The sequence below is a fragment of the Ochotona princeps genome, chromosome 26, assembly GCF_030435755.1.
Source record: "Ochotona princeps isolate mOchPri1 chromosome 26, mOchPri1.hap1, whole genome shotgun sequence".
NCBI classification, from domain to species: Eukaryota; Metazoa; Chordata; class Mammalia; order Lagomorpha; family Ochotonidae; genus Ochotona; species Ochotona princeps.
In genome coordinates this window covers 1,150,043-1,172,069 of record NC_080857.1, presented here as the reverse complement: position 1 = coordinate 1,172,069, position 22,027 = coordinate 1,150,043, and the positions used below count along the sequence as shown (strand labels likewise).

The 22,027-nt window shown below is 54.7% G+C and overlaps 1 protein-coding gene across 5 annotated transcripts in view; it reads left to right on the top strand.

Annotated features, from left to right (window-relative positions):
• TRAF3 (TNF receptor associated factor 3) overlaps positions 1-17,269 on the top strand; it is a 97,489-nt gene extending 80,220 nt beyond the window's left edge. For all 5 annotated transcript variants that reach the window (XM_058655488.1, XM_058655484.1, XM_058655485.1 and 2 more), the window contains exons 7-12: positions 4,130-4,210; positions 5,739-5,813; positions 7,225-7,317; positions 10,987-11,127; positions 15,009-15,183; positions 15,926-17,269. In XM_058655488.1, the coding sequence (XP_058511471.1) occupies positions 4,130-4,210; positions 5,739-5,813; positions 7,225-7,317; positions 10,987-11,127; positions 15,009-15,183; positions 15,926-16,497 (1,137 nt within the window). In that variant the 3' untranslated portion in view covers positions 16,498-17,269. The remainder of the gene's footprint in view (positions 1-4,129; positions 4,211-5,738; positions 5,814-7,224; positions 7,318-10,986; positions 11,128-15,008; positions 15,184-15,925) is intronic.
• Positions 17,270-22,027: the final 4,758 nt, after the last annotated feature.

The following is a 22,027-nucleotide window of genomic DNA, read 5'->3' as shown; positions in this document are numbered from 1 at the left end:
GGAGCACACGAAGGCATGCTGTGCATGAATGAGGTTTCTTCTGCCTTCTGTCCTCCATCTTCCCTCCTGTGGTTGGCCCGTGCCTCACCCTGACTTCAGTGGGACAGAGTAGGAGTTCCTAGAGATGAAGAAGCTTGAAGAGCCAAGCCCACCCTCTGGAAAACAGAGGCAGCACTTGTAATGATTGGATCATTTCCCCAATAATTCAGTTCCGGTGACTGAGGAACATGTGCAGTGAACAGTTCTCCAGACGTAGATATGATTGCACTGCTGTCAGAGTCAGACTTTGCCTTTTGCAAAAATCAGATATTTGTAGAGTAGAATCCCATAAATAATTTTCAGTTGAGAAGAAACTGTACAGCGTGTCAATTAAGCACACATTAAGCACAGTCTCTGAGCCGCAACGGAGCTGTGGTGTCCGGTCCTAAACACGAACGCTGCGCGTGGCTGTTCACACCCTGTCTGGGATGCCTGATGGGCACCATGCAGCCTGGTGCTGCAATCCCTTCTTCGCCTTAGCGCTTGGAGAAGGCAGACCCGAGCTCATCTCAGTGTGTTGTTGCGAGGCGTGCCAAGAAGGAAGGCCCATGTCTTTCCCGGTGGGTACAGCTCTGCAGAGGAGCTGGCGAACCTGCCATCTGCTCTAGGCCTTGCGTCTCAGCAGGATGGGAAGGAAAGGCACGCACAATGATTAGAAAGCTTACTACCTGAGGGATATAAATAGGATTTTTATTTTAAGACTTATTTATTTTTATTACAAAGTCAGATATACAGAGAGGAGGAGAGACAGAGAGGAAGATCCTCCGTCTGATGATTCACTCCCAAAGTGAGCGCAAAGGCTGGTGTTGCCCCGATCCGAAGCCAGGAGCCAGGAACTTCTTCCGGGTCTCCCACGCGGGTGCAGGGTCCCAACGCATTGGGCCGTCCTCGACTGCTTTCCCAGGCCACAGGCAGGGAGCTGGATGGGAAGTGGAGCTGCCGGGATTAGAACCGGTGCCCATATGGGATCTGTGTGTGTGCAAGGCAAGGACTTTAGCCGCTAGGCCACCGCACTGGGCCCATTAATCAGGATTTCTTACAACTTTTGCTACAGTACTCATAAACATTTTAGGGATGTGGATACTAGAGTGTGCCCTAAGGCTCTGCTGCTTTCTCTCTCAGGAGCACATCCCATGTTGCTGTGGCTCTGAGGGCCACATGAGCTCCTGCCTGACCCCTTGCTGGGCTGTGGAGGGTCTCCATTCCTACTAGGAGCAGGATTTTGTGCCCAAGTCATTGAAACTCTCATCACCTCATCCTTAAGTATATTTATCAGTGTTTTGGAAAACAGTCTTTTTTTAAATTTTTCCAACTTTATTTTAAGTAAGAGCGAGAGAGAAAGATCCTGTCTGCTGGGCCAGTTGGAACTAGGTGCCCAGAACTCAGTTCATGTCTTCCATGTGGGTGACAGGGCCAAAAGACATGAGGCATCACTGGGGCTTCCTGAAGTCAGAAACAGCCAGGACTCGGACCGCAGGCTTCCTGGTGTGGTATGCGAGAATCCCAAGTGGCATCCTAAACTGCTGCTGCAGAATGCCCACCCCAAGTTCATTCTCCTTTTGTTTGTTTAGATTGTTTGTTTATTTGAATAACAGAATAATAGAGGCAGTAAAGAGACTTTCTGTTCACTGATTTACTTCCCCAATGGCTGCAGTAGTTGGGGGGCCAGGAACTTCCCATGGTGAGGGACCCAAGGACTTGGGCCTTGTTCGGCTGATTCCCAGCTGCACTGACAAGGAGCTGGAGCAGCAGGCCCGGAGCTCCATCCTAGCCTTGCACGTATCGGTTCTCGTATTGGGTCATGTCCCAGCTACTCCACTTCCCATCTTGTGGCCTGGGAAAGCAGCAGTGAACGGCCCAAATGCTTGGAACTCTGCATCCATCTGAGAGACCTGGATGAAGCTCCTGGCTCCTGGCTTTGGATCAGCTCAGTACCAAACGGTGGACCACTTAAGGAGTGAACCTGTGGATGGAAGAAGTTCCGTCTCTCTGTTCTACCTTATCTCTATAAATATGCCTTTCACTGATGAAAGTTAAATTAATCTTTTTTAAAAAGAAGCAGAGGGGGCCCGGCGGCGTGGCCTAGCAGCTAAAGTCCTCGCCTTGCACACACACGGATCCCATATGGGCACCAGTTCTAACCCCGGCTGCTCCACTTCCCATCCAGCTCCCTGCTTGTGGCCTGGGAAAGCAGTCGAGGATGGCCCAAAGCCTGCACCTGCGTGGGAGACCTGAAGGAACTTCCTGGCTCCTGGCTTCGGATCGGGGCCTTTGTGGTCACTTGGGGAGTGAATCATTGGGTGGAAGATCTTCCTCTCTGTTTTTCCTCCTGTCTGTATATCTGACTTTGTGATTTAAAAAAAAAAAAGGCAGAAGGCCCGGCGCCGTGGCCCAGCGGCTAAATTCCTCGCCTTGCACACCCTGGGATCCCATATGGGCGCCGGTTAAAATAAGAAAAAAAAGCATAGTATGTTGTTCTTGAATGGGCACTCTGTGAGATGTGGATACAGTGTGGCTCTTCCTGTGGCTGGGAGGCAGAAGGGCCAGCTGTTCCCAGCCTGTTCCCACGTCCTGTGCAGCAGGTGTTGTGCAGCACTGACGGCGGTCTGTGGCAGCTCACAGGTCTCTTTTCGGTTTCAGCCGTGCTGTGTAGTCAGTGTGGCAGCTGTTCTGAGTTCAAGAATTCTTCTGTAGTTGAGTCTGTAGGTTGGCATCATTTTAAATGTTGAGAGTAAGCCTCGTTTTTATGTTTGCTTCAGAAAGTACTGAATGTGGGGTATTTAAGCACACATGTTTATTTTTGAAAAATCACCATTGTAAGATCTCATTTTCGTAAAATATATTATGAGAGAAGCACATATAGGTGTAGCCACTTTGGAAAGCACTTTGGGAGTACTTTATGAGGTTGAACATCCAGGTACTCAGTTAATTAGCACAGAAGCCAGCCACTCGACCCAGAACTGTGATCCCAGCAGCAGTTTGGGAACAGTGTAGTGGCTGGTGCAGGGTGTGCCCCGCCAGGGGTAGGACTGTTGGAATGAGAACGGGACTGGTTGCTCAGAGTGGGTGTGCCTTCTGCTGTGCCAGCCCAGCGTTACGTGCCTGTACCCTTCCCCAAGGACCTGGGGACTTGGCATCTTCTGGGGGAGCTACACTGTGTGCATGCTCAGGTGTACTGACGGGGTCCAGCCTCTGCCTGGGGGAGCTACGCTGTGTGCATGTTCAGGTGTACTGATGGGGTCCATCCTCTGCCTGTGACAGGTGCCTAGCAGGTGCCTCTGGCGCCGTGTTTAGCAGCCGCTCATCTTGTATCTTACAATGTTAACTTCTGTGCCATTCAGGAAAGTGCTACACCAGCATTTCACGATCTAGCTTTTTAAATAGCCAAGTAAATTCTGCTGGGTTTTTTTTTTTTTAAAGATTTATTTATTTTTATTGGAAAGAGAGAATTAGAAAGATCTTCCATTTACTAGTCACTCCCCAAGTGGCCACAAGGGCAGATCCAAAACTAGGAGCCAGGAATCAGCAGCTTCCTTCAGGCCCCCACACGGATACAGGGTCCCAAGGCTTTGGGCTGTCCTCGATTGCTTTCCCAGGCCACAAGCAGGGAGCTGGATGGGAAGTGGAGCAGCCGGGATTAGAACTGGCGCCCTTATGGGATTCTGGTGCACGCAAGGTGAGATCTTAAGCCACTAGGCTGTGACGCTGGGCCCAATCCTGCCGTTTTCATGTCCTTGAGAGGTGTCATATGCAAATCCCAGACTAAGGCCAGGGAATGCCTGCTGATCACGGGCAAGAGGCCAAGGCTGAGCTGACCAGGAGCCGCTGAGGCACCTTCTCAGGGAGTGCTCCCACAGGCTGCAGTCTGAGACGCTCAGACTGCGGGATGGCATGACTCACCCACGTGCAGCATGGCCAGGAGCTGCGTGTGTGTGATTGTGCCTGGGGCTGCCGGGGGGGCTGAGGGAGCTGTGTGTGTGTGTGTGTGTGTGTGTGTGTGTGTGTGTGCGATTGTGCCTGCGGCTGCTGGGGGGACTGAGGGAGCTGCATGTGTGTCTCACTGCTGACAGGACTTTGCTCTTCTCTGCAGAAACATGAAGACACCGAGTGTCCCTGCGTGGTGGTGTCTTGCCCTCACAAGTGTGGCGTGCAGACCCTGTTGAGGAGCGAGGTGAGGGGCAGCTGGGCCCGCCTGTTGGTGAAGTCCCCGGGAGTAGCCTGCTGTGGACCCCACACTCAAATCCAGCACCTTCTCAGTCCTTGGTGCTAACAACAGGTGGCAGAATACAAAAGCGGCCATGAGATTTTTGCCAGTCAGAAGCAAATAATGAAAAGCTAGAAGTGGTAAATGTAGAATTGAGGAAATGAGAATACAGTACAAAGATGACGCTTTTCAAAAGCCATCATCAAATTTATGCTTTTAAATATATAAAGAAAGGATTCACTGCCCTGTTGCCTCAGGACAGTGAACTAACTTGGAGATACACAGAACCCTTTGGAGCATGGGCTCTAGTTTTGGCGGGGTCTCCTGGAGGGCCCCTCTGTGTGTGGTCCCCTGCCCAGTTCAGGAACTGGTAGCACACTGACTGGCTAGTGGCACACTGCAGCAGCATGTGCTCAGCGTTGACGCCAGGACTTAGAGGCAGTCCTGTGTTGGCAGCACTGCAGAAATGCTCTAGAATTCCGAAGGGACTGCGTGTGCAGCCTCCGTGCTGCTGCCCGTCTCGTGCCTTGTGGACACATGCCCCAACCCCAGCTGATTGGGTTCAGGGCAGCACAGCCTATCACCCCAACTCCGCTTGACACGAGTTCTTTGACCGGGGTTGGCCATGGTGGCTGTCACATGGTCCCCCTGGCCGCTCCCACCATGGGCACTTTCTGCTCAGCTGTCTGAATGAAGTCAGAGAGCGATCCTGGGATCCTTTCTCCCCGTGTCCCAAATCGCAGGCTGGAAGAGAGGACCTTGTTTGTGCTGGCGGGTCCTCCTTGAGAGTGTGCATCACTGGCACCCTGAAGCATGCTCCGGAGGGGCTTCCTGTGCGTGTCCGAGAACATGCGACCATGCATGACCGCACGGGAGTGACTCTGATCCGATGCCTCATCAGTATCTGAACTGCACAAGGGGTGTCTCCTTGCCAGATCAGTCAGCCCCTCTCACACCTGTGGGTTCAATCAGAGTCCACGCCGTCACAGTGGCTCTCTGGCCACGCTGCGGAGGCAGCCCCTCAGGCCCCAGTGTGCTGGGCCTCAGCAGCCCGCCTGCACGGTGGTACTCAGTGTGTGTGCTGTAGATGAACCGTGTGACCCAGTTGCATCTGAAATGCTTTCTATTTTTTTGTGTTTCATGCAATTTTTGTTTATAGTCTTTAAATGTGCATTTCAGTTTATGTTTTTTTAATTTCTTTTCTAAATTATGGCACCTCAGGCAGCATGTCACACTTTGAACATTTTTTTCTAAAGAAACTACAAGTTTAAGAAATGTTAGTTACTGTATTTCTGTATATCGGTGTGTATATGTGTATACACGTGACTCTGCTGTATGATGACTGCATGTCATTCTAGAAAGCAGGTGATATTAACACACATGTGGCTAATGAACTCCACTCCTGACAGTATGACGGATGCTCTCTGTGCCCTGATATGTTGAACATTTTCATGCAAACGTTTGTGCCACAACTCATGTCTCTTTCCTGTTGCAGTTGAGTGCACACTTGTCAGAGTGTGTCAATGCCCCCAGCACCTGTAGCTTTAAGCGCTATGGCTGCGTTTTTCAGGTCAGTATCCGACACTTGTCCTTCCTAGTCACATTCTGCCATGAGAGAAAATTTTATATTATCATTTTAATATGAAAGTTCTGGGCTCTTCTAGTCTGCTGTGAAATGAAGCACCCCGTGGCATGGGTGATGACAGCTGCGTGCAGTGGGCTGGATGCTCACTGTCCGTCCAGCAGTGCCAAGACTCCTGTAGACCTGTACTGAGGTGGAGCAGTGGGAGAGAGGGCGGACCTGTCTGTGGTGGGAGTTCAGATGGGTTGTCATGGAAACCTTAGCTCTTGCTTGAGCGGAAGTGTCAGTCCCCAGCCCTCCATCCCTCTGCGGAGTGTCCCAGCAGGGGACTGGCACCCAGGAGGACCGCCCCAGGAGCCTGCTGCCTGTGGAGGGCGGGGCTGGGAAGCCTCTGCCTGGTACTTGTGCTTTTGTAACAGTTGAGTCTGTTGGTGGATCAGGACCAAGGTGGCATTCAGCCCCGGATCTTGAGCTGCCCAGAGGCGGTGTGTCTTACAGCTGAGCACGCCCTTGGTGTGTGATGTGACCCGCCGGTGGGGTGTGGTTAGTTCCTGCAGAGCCAGCGCACGCCAGGTCTTGCTGAGAGCCAGAACGCCCCTAGGCTTCCTGTGCTTTGGTCTCCGTGGAGACGGAGCCTCCGCCGTGTCGTTGCAGCGTCACTCATGCGCTCTGTGTGTGTATATATATGTTGATATAGGGCCACACTTACACCAACATATATATATGGATTTTTATGTGCAGAGTATGTGCTTTGGAGATCACTAGTATGATTTCTCTGACTTCTTAATTTTCCACTATCAAAGCAAATTGTATTGTTATGCTAATTGACTCTTTAGATATATGAAGAACTATTTCATGTGCTCATTCCTGACTCTGAAGTGGTCTACATTTCATGTACTCTGGAGACTGTTCATGTTCTGTATGTAACTTTCTAAGTCCACTTAGCATGGTGAGGGGCAGTACTTTTACATGCACTGTGCTGAACTTCTTTAAAACCCTACCTTGCTTATATGGCAGCTAGGCTGTGATACCAGAACCCAGCTGCAGCCACAAGTGCCTAAACATTGTCGGCTGGTATTTTTAATGAAAAAAGTAGCATATGAGGTAACTACAAAGAGTTTAAAATTTAATACCTTGATATCACAAGTGTGAAACATGGGCAAGACTTGGAATGAGAAGCTTGAGAGTCGTGCGGGGGCTGGGGGTGGTGGGCTCTCCACACACCCTCTCCCCTGTGCAGCGCAGCCCCAGCGGCCCCCCGGGCAGGATGCTGCCAGGGCCTGGAGAGCGCCCCCTGCCAATGCATGAGTCATGTCAGCGCCTTCTCGGGCTCAGACTGCTTGGCGAGCCCTTGGCTGGGGAGTGGTTGCCTCACCGGCTGGCCTGTGTGCTCTCGCAGGGGACGAACCAGCAGATCAAGGCCCACGAGGCCAGCTCGGCGGTGCAGCATGTCAACCTGCTCAAGGAGTGGAGCAGCTCCCTGGAGAAGAAGGTAGGCTGGGCGTCCCGCTCTCGGAGGAGAACCTGTGGCGGCTGTTGATGGGTTTTGGATGAAAGAAACAGCATGCTAATGAATGAAGATACTTAGCTTTTGCTGAGTCTTTGTTTTTAAAATTCCTGATCAGTGTGCTTTTTTTGTAATATAATCACATTGTGACTTTCTTAGCATTGATCAGAATCATCAAGATAACACCCTCCACAGACTTGCTTGTAAATAAGGTGCCTGGAAGGCTGTGCCCACATTGTTTCCAAGACGTGTGGCCATCACAGCTCCAGTCGTCTCCCACCTGGTCCTCTGAGGGGACGCGTGGGCAGCGTCCTGTGTCTTCCATGACTGACAAATAGGAAAAACTGTTCCCATTCGCTGGTACAGCAGTGGGTTTTCTCAGGGGCCAGCCAGCTGCAGCAGCCAGCTGCAGCAGCAGGACCCTTCTCAGGGCTGTTCTTGGGGGTCCCTGTTGGGGGTTACTGTGGCACTGCTACAGCAGGACCTTGCTGTCAGGCAGAGGCCCTGCAAGCCCTTCAGACTGACCAGGAAGCTCGCATTGTGGGTTTTTCCAAGAGGAAAACCTCCTACCACATTGAACACACCTGTGGAGAACCGGGTGGGTTCATGCCAAGAGGAGTGAGAGAGGCCAGAGTTCACAGCTGAGATGTCATCAGATTTGCAGACAGATGTGAAATCCAGGCAATTCAAAATGTAAGTTTTCTTGAAAAAAAATTAACATTTTGGATGAAAAATTTTTCATGGAATCTGACACGAACCAGTTTTTAATATAGACAAGAAAGAGCTGAGCTTCTGTGACAGGGTGACATGTTGCGTGTGCACACACGGGCAGGGCCATTGCAGGTGCCCAGCGGTGGTCCTGACCTGAGCCCAGTGACCCCCTCCTCTAGGGCAGAATGTGTCCTGGTTCTGCAGTTCTCAATCAGAGGGAGTCTTACCTCACAAGCTCTGCATGTCTCAGTTGAAAAATCTTGCCATTCAGTGTGGATCTGAACTAAGTGGCGACACAGTGGACAGTCGGTGCCCCGATGTGGCCCCTGGGGACATGTGCAGGCTTTCAGGTCCATGTGGTCATCACCTTCTTCTTGTCTCATCTGTTTCCCTCGAAGGGAGCATGGAATGTGGATCACTGGAACCCCAACACGACAGCCTACACTAGGGTCCCCCAGAGCCTAGGCTGGACAAGTCAGAGCGATCATTTATATTTTATGCTTTCCTAAAATGTGAACCTGTTACTCCCTTGGGGTCTGGGTAGTAGCACATAGCTTGGCTGAACTGAACACCTGCCTTCCGCATCAAGGTGCTGGGTTTCGTTCTCAGCTCTTACTTTAGCTCCCTACCAAGCAGATGCTGTGAGTCCCTGGGCTCCTGCTCCAGCTCTGTGGGAAACAGTCTGGTTAAAGGAAAGCTCCAGGCTGCTGACTCCGGATCGGTGCAGCACCGGCTGTTGCGACCACTTGGGGAGTGAATCATCGGACGGAAGATCTTCCTCTCTGTCTCCGCTCCTCTCTGTATATCTGATTTTGTAATAAAAATAAATAAATCTTAAAAAAAAAAAGACCAGGTGTAAATTGGTCCTGGGAGCTAATTATTTTTTAAAAGATGCTCTCGGGGGCTCAGCAGCGTGGCCTAGTGGCTAAGGTCCTCGCCTTGATCCCATATGGCTGCTGGTTCTAATCCCGGTGGCTCTACTTCCTCTCTGTCTCTCCTCCTCTCAGTATATCTGACTTTGTAATGGAAATAAAATAAATCTTTAAAAAAAAAAAAAAGACGCTCTGGGGCGAGCTTTGCTCCATTGATTTGGGTTTGAGCCTGGGCTGCAGTGCTGGTGAAGCTCCCTGCTAACACGTTTTTCAGGGACAGCAGGTGAAGACCAAGTGCTTGGATCTCTCCGTCCCCAGGATTCCAGGCGTCCGGCCCTGGCCTGACCTTGTCCCTGCTCTTGCAGGCATTTAGGCAGCACATGGAAGCAAGTGCTAGCATAGCTGCTCTTCCCCCTCCTGCTTCACATAGGTTAGTGGAAACTTAGATCATTGACAAAGAGGACCCAACATGATGGCCCGGTGACTAAACCCTCACCTTGCACACCGTGGGATCCCATATGGGCTCCAGTCGTGTCCTGGCTGCTCTACTTCCCATCCAGCTCCCTGCCTGGGGCCTGGGAAAGCAGTCAGGGACGGCCCAAAGCCTTGGGACTCTGCACCCGCATGGGAGACCAGGAAGAAGCTTCTTGCTCCTGATTTCAGATTGGCTCAGCTCCAGCCGTTGTGACCATCTGGGGAGTAAATCAGCAGATGGAAGATCTTTCTCTCAGGCTTTCCTTCTCTCTGTGTATCTGTCTTTCCATTAAAAATAAATCTTTTTAAGAAAAAAAAAAAAGGAAAATAAATGACTTGGAAAAGGTGACAGGTGTGGCTGATGTGGTATGTATCAGACTGACCCTCTGCCTGTGGCCAGCATCCCATATGAGCGCCAGTCAGCCCTGGGCCTGGGGCCCCTGCAAGAAGCTCCTGGCTCCCAGCTTTGGACCAGCCAAAGCTGTAGCCATTGCGGCCATTTGGAGAATGAACCAGTAGATGGAAAATCTTTCCCTCTATAGCTCCTTCTGTTTTTAATTTTCTTTTTGTGGAAAAGGATTTAAAAAAGGTAAAAGTTAGATTTGGAAAAACTGACTTGACTGAGCATTTGGAAGGGTTAAGATGTGAACTTGAGGGATTCAGAGTGGCCCCAAGGAGCCAAAGCCCCTCTGTGACATTTTGTTTTAAGGATTTACTAATTTATGTGGCAGGCAGTGTGACAGAGACAGGAAGCCCTTCAGTCAGATGCAGGCCAGGCCACGAGCCACACAGTCCACCCTGATCCTCCTCCCCTGCTTTCCCATGCACATGAGGGAGCTGTGTCCAGTGCAGAGGAGCTGAGACCCAGGCCAGCAGTCTGGCAGACAGGAGGCACAGTGCTGGCCTGTGAGTCTAATCCTCACGCCATGGTGGGTGCTGGGCGCTGATGCCCTGCGGTGGAGCTAGGCTTCTGTTGCCCACATAGCAGCAGTACACATTGACGGGCACGGTGAGATTGTGACGACAGAATTACTCAATCGGCTTGACTGACACATCCATGGCCTACTGTACTTTTTTGTGATACAAACTTTTTAAAATGAATTAATTTATTTATACGGTAATTAGAGGGAGAAACAGAGAGAGAGAGCTTGCGTCTGCTGGGCCACTCCCCGGCCGGGCCCAGTCCACAGGGCTGTCAGCCTCAGCCCCGTGATACAAACATTAGATGTTGCTTGGCGCCTTTGAAGTACACACCAAGTTGTTGTTAGGTCTAGATCCCACGCTGTGACTGGTCAGAGCCCACGTGGTTCTTGGAAACCTGATATCTCTACAAATAGGATGAGATATAAGAATATTCTTGTAAACATTTTCTGGTCAGAATTTGAGAGCTCTTCCAAAAACTGGATCAGTGGCTGCACTTTGCTTCCCCTTAATGACTGAGAGTGAGAAGTGCAATGTTTAAGGTTCTGTCTTGAATTACCAAAACTTGGCTCTGTCTGAGGGAATTTTTTTCTTCTGGAACTCTCAGCGCCCCTGTTGCTTGCTGACTGGTGTTCAGAGCACTTTTGTTCGGCTGACCGGTGCGTTTCTGTTGCAGGTCTCCTTGCTGCAGAATGAGAGTGTGGAGAAGAACAAGAGCATCCAGAGCCTGCACAACCAGATCTGCAGCTTCGAAATCGAGATTGAAAGACAGAAGGAGATGCTTCGGAACAACGAGTCCAAAATACTCCATTTGCAGGTGAGCTGCTCAGACGTGGCCAGGTCCCTGGGCGGGTCTCCCTGACTGCCCTGGTGCTGGGCAGGTGAGGGGAGCCGTGGACAGCCGTGGTCTCCAGCGCCTCCTCTGGAAAGCCTGTCGGTCACCTGTCTCTGCTGCAGTCTGCTGCTGGCCAAGTGAGCCTTGAAGCTGTGTTTTATTAAGGTTCGTGCTGCTCCTGAGCTGTTGTGTGCAGTTTCTAAAGTGAGCAAAGCCAAGTACTTGCTCCTTCCCCTCTGGCTCACTGCGGTAATCCAGAAGCCCTTAGGACAGCCAGGCAGGCAGCTGCCCCTCAGGCCACGGGCGATGCTGTCGGTGGGCCCAGGCCCTGCCCCTGCTGCCAGCAGCAGACTCCGCAGGCATTGCTGGTAGATGGTCTTGTAGGCAGGCACCTCTGCAGTAAGTCAGCTGTGTGTGGCAAAGCCCAAGGGTTCACCTGTGTCACTGCGTGACCTGTCAGCGTGCTGTTGTGTCACCTGCAGGCAGAGAGGGAGCGTTTCTTCTAGCTGTGAGAGGGTGCCAGGGCTGCCTCTCTCCCTGTTGACAGTAGGAGCTGTGTGCTGTGAATTGCACAGTCACACAGTGACTGAAGAGCAGCAGGAGAAATGGAGCGGTCATGCTGCTGTGCCCAGAAAGGTTTGAGCTGTCAGTGTGGAGGTCAGCCCGGAGTGCAGCATCGCAGAGTGTGCGAGTAAGCCTCTGCCGACCCGAGGCGTTGGGCTGAGGATCAGGCTGTCCAGGTGGCCAGGCAAACCCCTGCTTCAGGGAGCTGTCCACTCGGGCGGCTCGCCTGCCTGCCTCTGCCTGTTGGACAGGTGTAACCCTTTGAAACAGAACCACTAGGGCCCTGTGCGGTGGCCTAACGGCTAAAGTCCTCACCTTAAACGCACTGGGATCCCATATAGGTGCCAGTTCTAATCGAGCAGCTCCACTTCCCATCCATCTTCCTGCTTGTGGCCTGGGAAAGCAGTCGAGGATGGCCCAAAGCCTTGGGACCCTGCACCCGTGTGGGGGACCTGGAAGAGCTCCTAGCTCCTGGCTTCGGATCAGCTCAGGCCATTCCAGTCACTTGGGGAGTGAATTTATCGGACAGAAGATCTTCCTCTTTGTATATCTGACTTTCCAATAAAAATAGATAAATCTTAAAAAAAAAAAAAAAAGAAAAAGAAATACAGCCACTAAACTGAACTTGGCCTTGACTTAGGAGCTCAGGCAAGTCCATGTCCTACCTGAAAGACTGTCCCCACAGGAGACGATGGGCAGCGAGCCATTGTGCGGCGCCACTGCACATAAGCAGGACAGTTCTGGCTGCACGGTGGGGTTGATGTGCCCACGTTCACAGCCTCGGGGTGTAGAGGCGGGTCTCACTGACTGCCCCCGGGGAGAGAGCCCTCTCAGTCCACTGCCCCCTTCTCCAGTCAGCTGGAAGGGCTTACAGGTACTGACCCCACTCCGTGTGATATGTTGGAGAACTTTCAGGACGGATGTAAAATCGAACAGGAAGGGGGCCGTGGGGCTGTGGGGGTGAGTGCTGAGCACAGCGTCAGTGGGAGGAGCACAGGGCTGGTGGCATGCCTCTTCCCCATGAAGAGAGCAGACAGACTGCATTCTCCAAAGGGATTCATACCTGAAGTTCCCAGAGCTTGTCCAGGGAGAGATGTGGCTGCACGCAGCCGGCGCCTCCCCAGCCTGGCAGATGCAGCCTGGCAGGTGGGAGATGGTCTGACCGTGCGTGGCATTGTGGCCTTGGCAGCCTTGGCTGGCATTGAGAGAGAAATCCTGGCCTGGCTTCAAGAACAGGTTGGGGATGGGTAGGACTGGCTCTGTGTGTGGCCTAAGCAGCCCCTTCCCCTGCAGCCTGGGCCTGCCTTCTGCTCTTGACTGTCAGCAGGAGACCTGGGTGGCCGGCCACTCCTCGCCTCTGTGCTCTGCCTCATGCTGCAGGCCCTGTGGTCTCGTTGCTTCTTGGACACCTCCGGTCTCGGTGTAAATCCCACCTCCGGCAGGAGGCCTTCCTCACCTGACCCCAGGCCCCTGCTGCCTGCGTGCTGACTGACTGTGCAGTGCCCAGTGGCCAGGGCATTGGTTTAAGCAGTGGGGGAGGGTGCTTTTGTTTGGACAAGAAGGATGTTCTTCATGTTTTACTCCTTGAAAGATTTGGGGTTTCTTTCCAGACAGCTGAGGGGTGCGCCTGAGGCAGTGCTGCTGTGAGTGCTGAGCTGGTGGTGTGTGCTGCCCGGCTCACCCAGGCTCAGACACCTTGTGCTGCAGGCCTAGTGCCCGGTGGCAGCAAAGGTCGGCTAGGGATGTGGAGTGCAGCTAAAGGCAGGCTGTTGCTTGGGATGGATTTTCTGGGGTCTGAGTTCTGCTAAGATCTGTGTCCTAGAGGCCTGCGGGGCCAGGGTGGCCCTGTCTAAGAGTGGAGCCTGATTTAGGTCTCACTGCATTCATGTGAAAGGAGTCTGGGGTCAATATAACACGTCTTCCCTGCTGTGCATGGGAGTTCCTTTATGAAGTGAATGGGTTGAGCCTCATCTGTGTGCCATGTGTGTATGACTGTGCGCATGCAATGACCCGCGCCTCAGGCCATGTGGGGGCAGCCCTGAAGCCAGCCACGGGTCTGGCTGCAAGAGCAGGTGCGACCTTGTTTGGTCCCACGAGGCCCCAGGCCAGGCAGGTCCTGTGCTCAACAGACCCGGGGCTGAGGCACTGCTGCGTGTGGCTGCCCTCCTCAGCACGGTGTGTGCCAGCAGCAGCGCGTGGGGAAGTGTTGGCAGGTGTTTGGAGCACTGGGCTCTGCACAACCATTAATGTGGGCTGTTTTGGCTCCTAGAAAAGATAGTGTGTGAGCTAAGAAACTGTTGCTCCGCCTCAAGCTAAGCCAAGGGAGGGTGTTGTTGCTTGTCAGGAGAGCGCTTGGTGCCCCCATAATGCCGGAATGCCGTGAGACCTGCAGAGCTCCTTGCCTTGGGGAGCTGCAGCAAGGGGCCCCTGCACTTGTTGCCAGGGCTTTTGGGGGATGCCTGTGCTCTGTGCATCAGGAACTCGGTGAGAACACTTTAGGGCCCGGCCTCGTCAGCCAGCGGACTTCTGAGCCTGTTGTGTGGTCTGGGTGCAGCTCCCTGTGCTGCTGTAGACCCTGAGCGTGACCCAGGTTTCTGAATTGCTTCCTTGAGGATGAGACGAACTCAGGCCTTGCTCTTGGCAACCACGACCGTCAGCCTGTCTTTGCTGTCCCAGCTGCCCTTGCGCTGAGTGTGAAACGAGCAGAGGAAGCTCTGCGTTCCTGGCCTGCGCCAGTCCTGGGCTGTAAGTGCCCTCTTCCTGCGGCCGGGGACGCCCCTGGTGGCTGAGCCAGGGCCTCCTGAGCCTGCTGCTCCAGAACAGGGTGTGGGCATTTGGAGCCACATGCCTGGGGACCTGCTCTCAGTCCCTGTGTATGTGGACAGTGAAGTCACATCAGGTAGGAGTAGCGCCAGGGCCAGGGCAGCACGTGATTGGTGGACATGTGGGCAGCAGTAGGGCTGGTCTGAGATGGGGGAATGGGGACTCCTCCCGACCCCGCAGGGCACACGGTGGAGAAGCAGGCAGCGGCCTCCGTCAGTCTTCTGACCTCGTGTGGCAGAGCGACCTGGACGCGGCACATGTCATTTGTTTTCCCGCAGAATGTCCTCCTAGTGCCCCCCTGCCGTCCAGGGCACAGGCCCTGTCCCTGGAGCTCTTTGGATTGGGGCCAGCTCGCTCCCACTCTTTAGTAAGGTCCAGGTGCCGGGTGGCTGCTCTGTCCCGGACTGGCCCATCCTGGGTGGGTGGTGGCATGCTTTTCGAGTCCTGACTGTCTTTTAACACCTTTGATGTGGAAGCGAGTAATAGACAGCCAAGCGGAGAAGCTGAAGGAGCTGGACAAGGAGATCCGCCCCTTCCGGCAGAACTGGGAGGAAGCAGACAGCATGAAGAGCAGCGTGGAGTCGCTCCAGAACCGCGTGAGCGAGCTGGAAAGCGTGGACAAGTGTGCCGGGCAGGCAGCTCGCAACACAGGTGAGCACAGCCAGGCGGGGCCGGGGCCGGGTGGGCCGCGTGTCCCAGGCTGTGCCCCCGGTGAGTGCTGTGCCCAGGAGCTGCTCGGGGCGCTCAGGCGTGTGCTGCGCTAGCCCAGGCCTCTCTGGTACAGAGCAGTTCTGCAGAGAAATGCAGTCTTGCCCTCCCTCTTGGGCTGGTGTGGGGCTGCAGAGCCCTGGCCAGAGAGGCAGTGACGCGTGTCCTGCATGTGGACTGCCCCAGGCCGCGCTTCTGAGACCCGGGGCGGCCGCTGACGCTGTTTGACAGAGTGAATGTTACAGTGTGCGCATGTGCATGGGAAGCGGGGTGGCATGGAATGCAACCGGGGTGCTGCGCTACAGTAGGGGCTGATCACATGGGCAGGGGGCTCATGGTGGGAGCTGCTGAGGCTCAGCATGGACGGCCAGCCCCAGCCCCCTGGCTCCCAGCAGGTGGGTGACATGCACGGTGGCCGCTGAGTGGGGCCACCTGTATGCCCCATCACCTCCCGCGCTGCCCACCGTGCTCTCACAGTGGGCTGCGTCCACCATGGCTGCCAGGGGAAGAGCGGACGGATGGCCAGTGCGCGTCCTGCAGCCCCCTCTGAGAGCAGGCCTGGGCCACACCAGCACCCAGCCTCGCAGCTAGCCTGGAAGCCCCGCCTGTTGCTTGGTTCAGCTATTCGTGTGGGCTGACCCCCTGAGCCGCGCTTCTCACTTGCCGACTCTCTCGCCCGTGCTAGGCCTGCTGGAATCCCAGCTGAGCCGGCATGACCAGATGTTGAGCGTTCACGACATCCGCCTGGCGGACATGGACCTGCGCTTCCAGGTCCTGGAGACCGCCAGCTACAACGGCGTGCTGATCTGGAAGATCCGGGATTACAAGCGGCGGAAGCAGGAGGCCGTGATGGGGAAGACCTTGTCCCTTTACAGCCAGCCTTTCTACACGGGCTACTTTGGCTACAAGATGTGTGCCAGGGTCTACCTGAATGGGGACGGCATGGGCAAGGGGACGCACCTGTCCCTGTTCTTTGTCATCATGCGTGGAGAGTATGATGCCCTGCTGCCTTGGCCGTTCAAGCAGAAAGTGACGCTCATGTTGATGGATCAGGGGTCTTCCCGGCGTCATCTGGGAGACGCCTTCAAGCCAGACCCCAACAGCAGCAGCTTCAAGAAGCCCACCGGCGAGATGAACATCGCCTCCGGCTGCCCCGTCTTCGTGGCCCAGACGGTCCTGGAAAACGGAACGTATATTAAAGATGATACAATCTTTATTAAAGTCATAGTGGATACTTCAGATCTGCCCGACCCCTGACGGGTTGCTGGGAGGTGGAGTTGGCAGAAGGTAACTCCTCTGGGGGGGTGAGCCAGTCTGTCTTCACTGAGGTCCTCGCGCTCAGAACGGGACCTTGCGGAGGACGAGAGGCGGCGGCGGCGGGCAGGCGTGCGGCCGGCGGGAGGAGCCACTGCGAGACCACCCGGACGCGTTTCCTACGGACTAGCAACATTCACTCTGAGGAAGTATTTATCCTTTGCCAAGATAAATCTTGCTGTCAGAGAAGAGTTTCATTTTCATTTTAAAGATCTAGTTAACTAAGGTGGAAAACATATATGCTAAACAAACACGTGGTTTTTTTCCTTCCTTAAACTTGCACACCGAAAACATACAGACACACACACGTGGGGACAGCTGGACACCTCAGCATGTTAAATGAAAGGAAAGTTTATGAAATAATAATGCAATTCTGATATATTCGTTCTAAAATTCAAGAGCTCAATCTTGTTTCAAATATAGTATATATTGTCTATTTTTAAGGCCTCATCTGGTCTCTGTTTTAATAATTTGTTTGTCAGAAGACCCTGAAGTACACCTTCATCTTTTTTGGAAATCTCTAAATTCAGAATCATTTTTTTATTTAAAGTTCTACAAATAATTGTTACTGCAAACATTTTATTTTAAAAACGTTGATAGACTGATATTTCTTGGAAGAAAATGTAAAATATCAGACACTGGTTATCACTTGTGATAGGAAAGAGGATTCTCAACCTGCTGTTATTTCTCGTGAGAAATGTACCTTCCAACCCTGTCGTGGTCGATGACACTACTTCACACGGCTGTGGGGCCCGGCTCATGGATGCTGTGCATCGTTCTCGGATTTACAGTTGTTTGCACCCTAAAATAGGGCACTAGTTGAACTTTGGAGTTCTAAACAAAACCCTGTAAATTCTGCCCCATGTGTCCCAGCAAGCTCTCTGGCCGACAGCCCGAGCTCGGCTCCAGTGTCCCGTCCGGGGTGGGCAGGCGGCTCGTGCGCAGGGAGGGCGTGGCAGGCGTGCTTCGCTTCCCGTCATTTGCTGCATTCTGTCTGTGATCTCTGAGCGCGCAGAGGTGGCGGCTGTGGTGCCCGTGCCTTAGATGTGCCATGCTGCTTCTCGGCCCTGTTTGTGTTCGGCATCACTCTAGACGGCGATAGTTTGGCCAGACTTTCTGCACCCCTAGGTCCTCACCCCTGCGAGGACCCTCAGCAGCTGCACCTGCCGAAGGGCAGCTAGGCTCCATCGTCAGCTTGCGGAGCCTCCACTGCTTAACTGTCACCAGTTCCCCATCTCCTAGGTCCCACCCGAGGGCGGCAGGTGTGCCGCGGACGCCACACCTCCCCATGTCCCTACACAAGCTCAAAGTAGAACCCTCTGAGCATTCCAGAGACCACTGCTCTGGGGGCCGCCCTGGCTGACCACCGGACGGCCCCGAGCCACCACCCTGGCGCGAGGGACGGCTGGACCCCTTGCCTGTCCTGCGCCTGCCTGGAAGGCACCTGCCACTCACTGTTTACTGTTCCCAATGGTCCAACTGTGACTGAAGCCTGGAGCCCTGCCCTGTGCCCCTTTGCTATGCACCACGCCTCACGGTGCTCTTTACTGATGGGTGCTACACGCGACGGGTGCTTCCTAGACAGAACCAGTGTGTGCGAACCACCACATCTGTGCCACTCGCCCAAAAGGCGCGCCCACAATTGGCCAGCTGGGCTGCGCACTTCAGACTGCCTGCCTCTGGGCTCTCCCCAAGGTCGCACGGGGACAGCGGGGTTGGTGCCCGGCGGCCCACCTTGTCTCTGGTGCTGCCATCTGTCCTGGGTGTGCCTTTGCCCCAGTGCCTGCTGGAAATGCCCACCCCTGCGCCTCTGGGAGTGCCCTCCTTGGTTCCAGCGCCTGCCTTGCCCTGGTGACAATGTGCAGCTGTCTTGCCTCCAACTCCGCCCTTCTGGGATGGTTCCCTGGGCAGATCTGGGTCACGGACCCTGCCCCTGCGGGGGCCACATGGCCCCGTGCAGAGAGCAAGGGCCCTGACAAGGCTGCAGAGACCACTCTTGCCCGCAGGTATCTGGCTCAATCCTGGCCTGGGCTCTGGGTTTCCCAGACTGGGCAAAACAATAGGGACCTCCCTGCAACCTTTTCCCCTCCACAAATGTCTGTACAGTGAGCAAATTTCAGCTGAGCAACATCGTGGTGTGGTAGTAGAATCCATCTTCCCTCTGGCCTGGGACTGGGCCGCTTGGAAGGCCTCCCTGCACTTTTCCAGCAGCTCCCATGGTTCCGTGTCCCCGCCCTCTTCCCCCAACTCCTGGGACAAGGGTGGAGTCACTGGCCCTGCCCCCGGGCAGAGGGCACGACCTGGGCCATCATGTTCTTGGTGCCAGTTCCTTTCTCTGCCTGTGGTTTGTGTGCAGCCCTCGGGACCCGGGAGCTGCTGCTGTGTGCACAAGGACACTAAGTGCCCTGCTGGATGCCCCTGCGGGTGGCTCTGTCCCAGCACTGCCCGGTACCCTTGTTTGGTGCTCGCCGCCGGGGCCAGCCTTGGGCTGGGGTCTCCTTTCGGCTGAGGCCCAGCTGCCGTCTCAGCAGCTGTTGGCTGTCCCTACTTCACAGGGTCCTGGACGCGAAAGGGTGGTGGTGCACTAGACATCTGGGTATGTACCTCCTTCCTCCCACACGTGACAGCACCATCCCAGTGCTTTAAAGAAACCCCTCTGAGTCCGTGGTGGGTGAGGTCCAGCCTCAGGCACCTTCTCTCCAGGCTGCAGCTGCACCTCTGCACCGCTCCTGCTGCCAGGGCCAGCAGGTGGGCCTGGATTGGGCCTGGCTGCACGCAGCAGCCCAGAGCCCAGCCCCTGGCTGTAGGGCTTGTGCAAGGGGAGCAGGAGGATCTAGAAACTGGGGTGTGTCCTTGACATGGGGGGCCTTCTCAGCATAGCTGGGGAGAAGGGTCGTGGACTGGACTTCCTAGGTGCCAGGCTCTTAGGGACCCGGAGGGAGGCAGGAGAGCAGTGTGGGGAGCGGGGTGGGGGTGGGACAGGCCCTGAGGCTATACTGCTCCCCCAGAGCAGCCCTGGGGCCACACAACAGCCCAGCGCAGGCTCCGTGTGAGTGGCCTCCCTCCTTCTCCCTGGTCAGCACACACCTGCCCAAGGGGACACCCATTAATTGGCTCTGGCAAAATGTCCTCTCATGCACACTTGGCCCTCCCGGCACAGCCCCATGGGGACAGGCACCTGCCGGCTACCGTCTCCCAAATCCGAGGCCTCACGTCCCAGGAGACACGTGTTCCCCCTGTGTTGTCACTAAGGGTGCCCCTCCACTTGGGGTGGCTGGACAAGGCTGTCTGATGGGTTCACTGTCCGCTCCAGGGACACCAAGGAGGGAGCCGAGTGCAGCAGCCATGCCCAGGGTGATGAGCACACTCACAGGGCTCAGGTGGGGTTGAACAGTACTGGTTTTTTACTTTTAGTCGGGATCTTGCTAGGCTGCAGCAGGAGAGTGGGGGAGACCTCGGGGCGCTCCTCTGCCTTGAGCATGTGTTCAGTGAGGTCTGTCACAGTTACTTCTCAGCTCCAGTCCATGGTTCTGTCTTCCGTTTGCGAATCTCTTGCTCTGCTCCCCGCAATAGGAGAGAGGTGCCCGCCAGGGGTGGGAGCCGCATTTCCGGCCCCCAGGTTGATACCGTCTCATCCTGACCGTCCTGGCTGGTGCTGGTTGTCACGGGCACCGTGGCATCAGGGAGCCGGACTGGCAGGGGTATGCTCAGTGGGTGCGTGGCTGCGTCGGGGCGGCTGGGAGCAGGGCCCACATCTCATTTCTCCTGCTGCGCCGTAGTCCGTCCTGTGAATTCTCACCGTGAAAAAGAGGCTCAAAGCCCCGGACCGCCGCCCCACTCCTGTCACCAGTGGTGACTGGTGTCTGTATAACATGTCCCCTTATAGACAAGTAAGATAACTTTCAACAGCAAACTCAGCGACCCAGTTGGCAATCCTGGCGAGGATGTGTGTGAGGCGAACGCTTGGGACCCGGCCCCGCGGACGTCCGCCCGCCCTCCCCTTTTGCGTTCAGTTCTCTTACCCACAGACAAAGACCAAAGAAGGCCCGTCTCTCATTGGACCCTGTCTTTTCTCTGCCTGTTGACACCAGTGCCGCCCGCAGTAGCTGCTTGCCACCAGGCCCCGTCCCGGCAGTCCAAGTGATCAGTCGTGACCAGTGACTCGCGTCCGTGTTGTCCACGCTTCTAAGAAAGAACAGACAGTCTAAGTGATTGCTCAGCAATAATCATGTTGTTCTACCAGACAGCAGCATGTCTCCTCTCCTGATAGCATTATTGTGTTACATTTCTGTTTGCTGTACGTTGTGTGTGGTTTATTTGGTATTTATTTGTGTTTTGAGGTCTTGCAATGTTTTTTGTGTTTCCTATGCTAATAACTAAAGTTTGTAAGACTGTAGAATGCAAAACTTTGAAATGCTAAAACTGTCTTATTAGAGGAAAATAAATCTGACTACGGAGTCCTGGTCTGTCGTGCCTGCGTCTCACGGGCTGGCTGCTGAACAAGGGCCCTGCAAATTGTGTGTGGTTCCCTGTGCGGCCTCCAGACCTCGCCTCGCTGGCTGGCTGGCCTGGCGCCCCGGGTTCTCCCTGGTTCCACACTGATGGGCCGCGGACCCCCAGACCAGCTTCCTCCACTTGATTTGATTGTTTATTTATTTATTTATTGGAAAGTCAGATACGGAGAGGAGGAGAGACAGGAAGATCTGTCCATTGACTCATTCCCCAAGTGGCCACAATGGCCGGAGCCGAGCTGATCCGAAGCCAGGAGCCAGGGGCTTCTTCCAGGTCTCCTATGCAGGTGCAGGGTCCCAGGGTCGTGGGCCGTCCTCCATTGCTTTCTCATGCCACAAGCAGAGAGCTGATGGGAAGTGGGGCCACCGGGATTAGAACTGGCCCCCCTATGGGATCCCAGCGCATTCAAGGCAAGGAGTTTAGCTGCTAGGCTACCGCGCCAGGCTCAGCTTTCTCCACTTTAAAGTGCAAAGTTAGTGTTTTCCTCCTCCTGAGAAGAGGTGGCTGGGGCAGCACAGCACAAAGATGCCTGCAACCTGTCCCACAGTCCCTGACATCGAGTCCCACCTCTCCCACCCTCATGGGAGATCTGGACAGAGTTCCTGGCCCAGTCCCCCCTTAGGGAGTGAAGCAGTGGATGGAAGGCTAAGTGCTGTCTCTTCACTGAGAAGCAGTCTTGCAGGAGGCACTCCCGTGGCTGCCGTGCAGGCCTTGGGGACACGCCCAGGGTCAGCAGACACCCCCTCCTGCAGACACTCTACTGCTCAGCCTCACCCCTCCATAGCTAACAAGGGGCCAGGGCTGGAGATGGCCTCACCCACAGGTGTGGCCCAGGGTCCTCCCACCAGGTCCAGCATGGGTACGCGCTGCCCCTTGCCCCAGGCTGAGGCAGCCACGCTGGCCTCCCTGCATCAGGCTGTCCCAGCAAGGTCCAGGCCCCGGGGAGCCCGAGTCCCGGAAC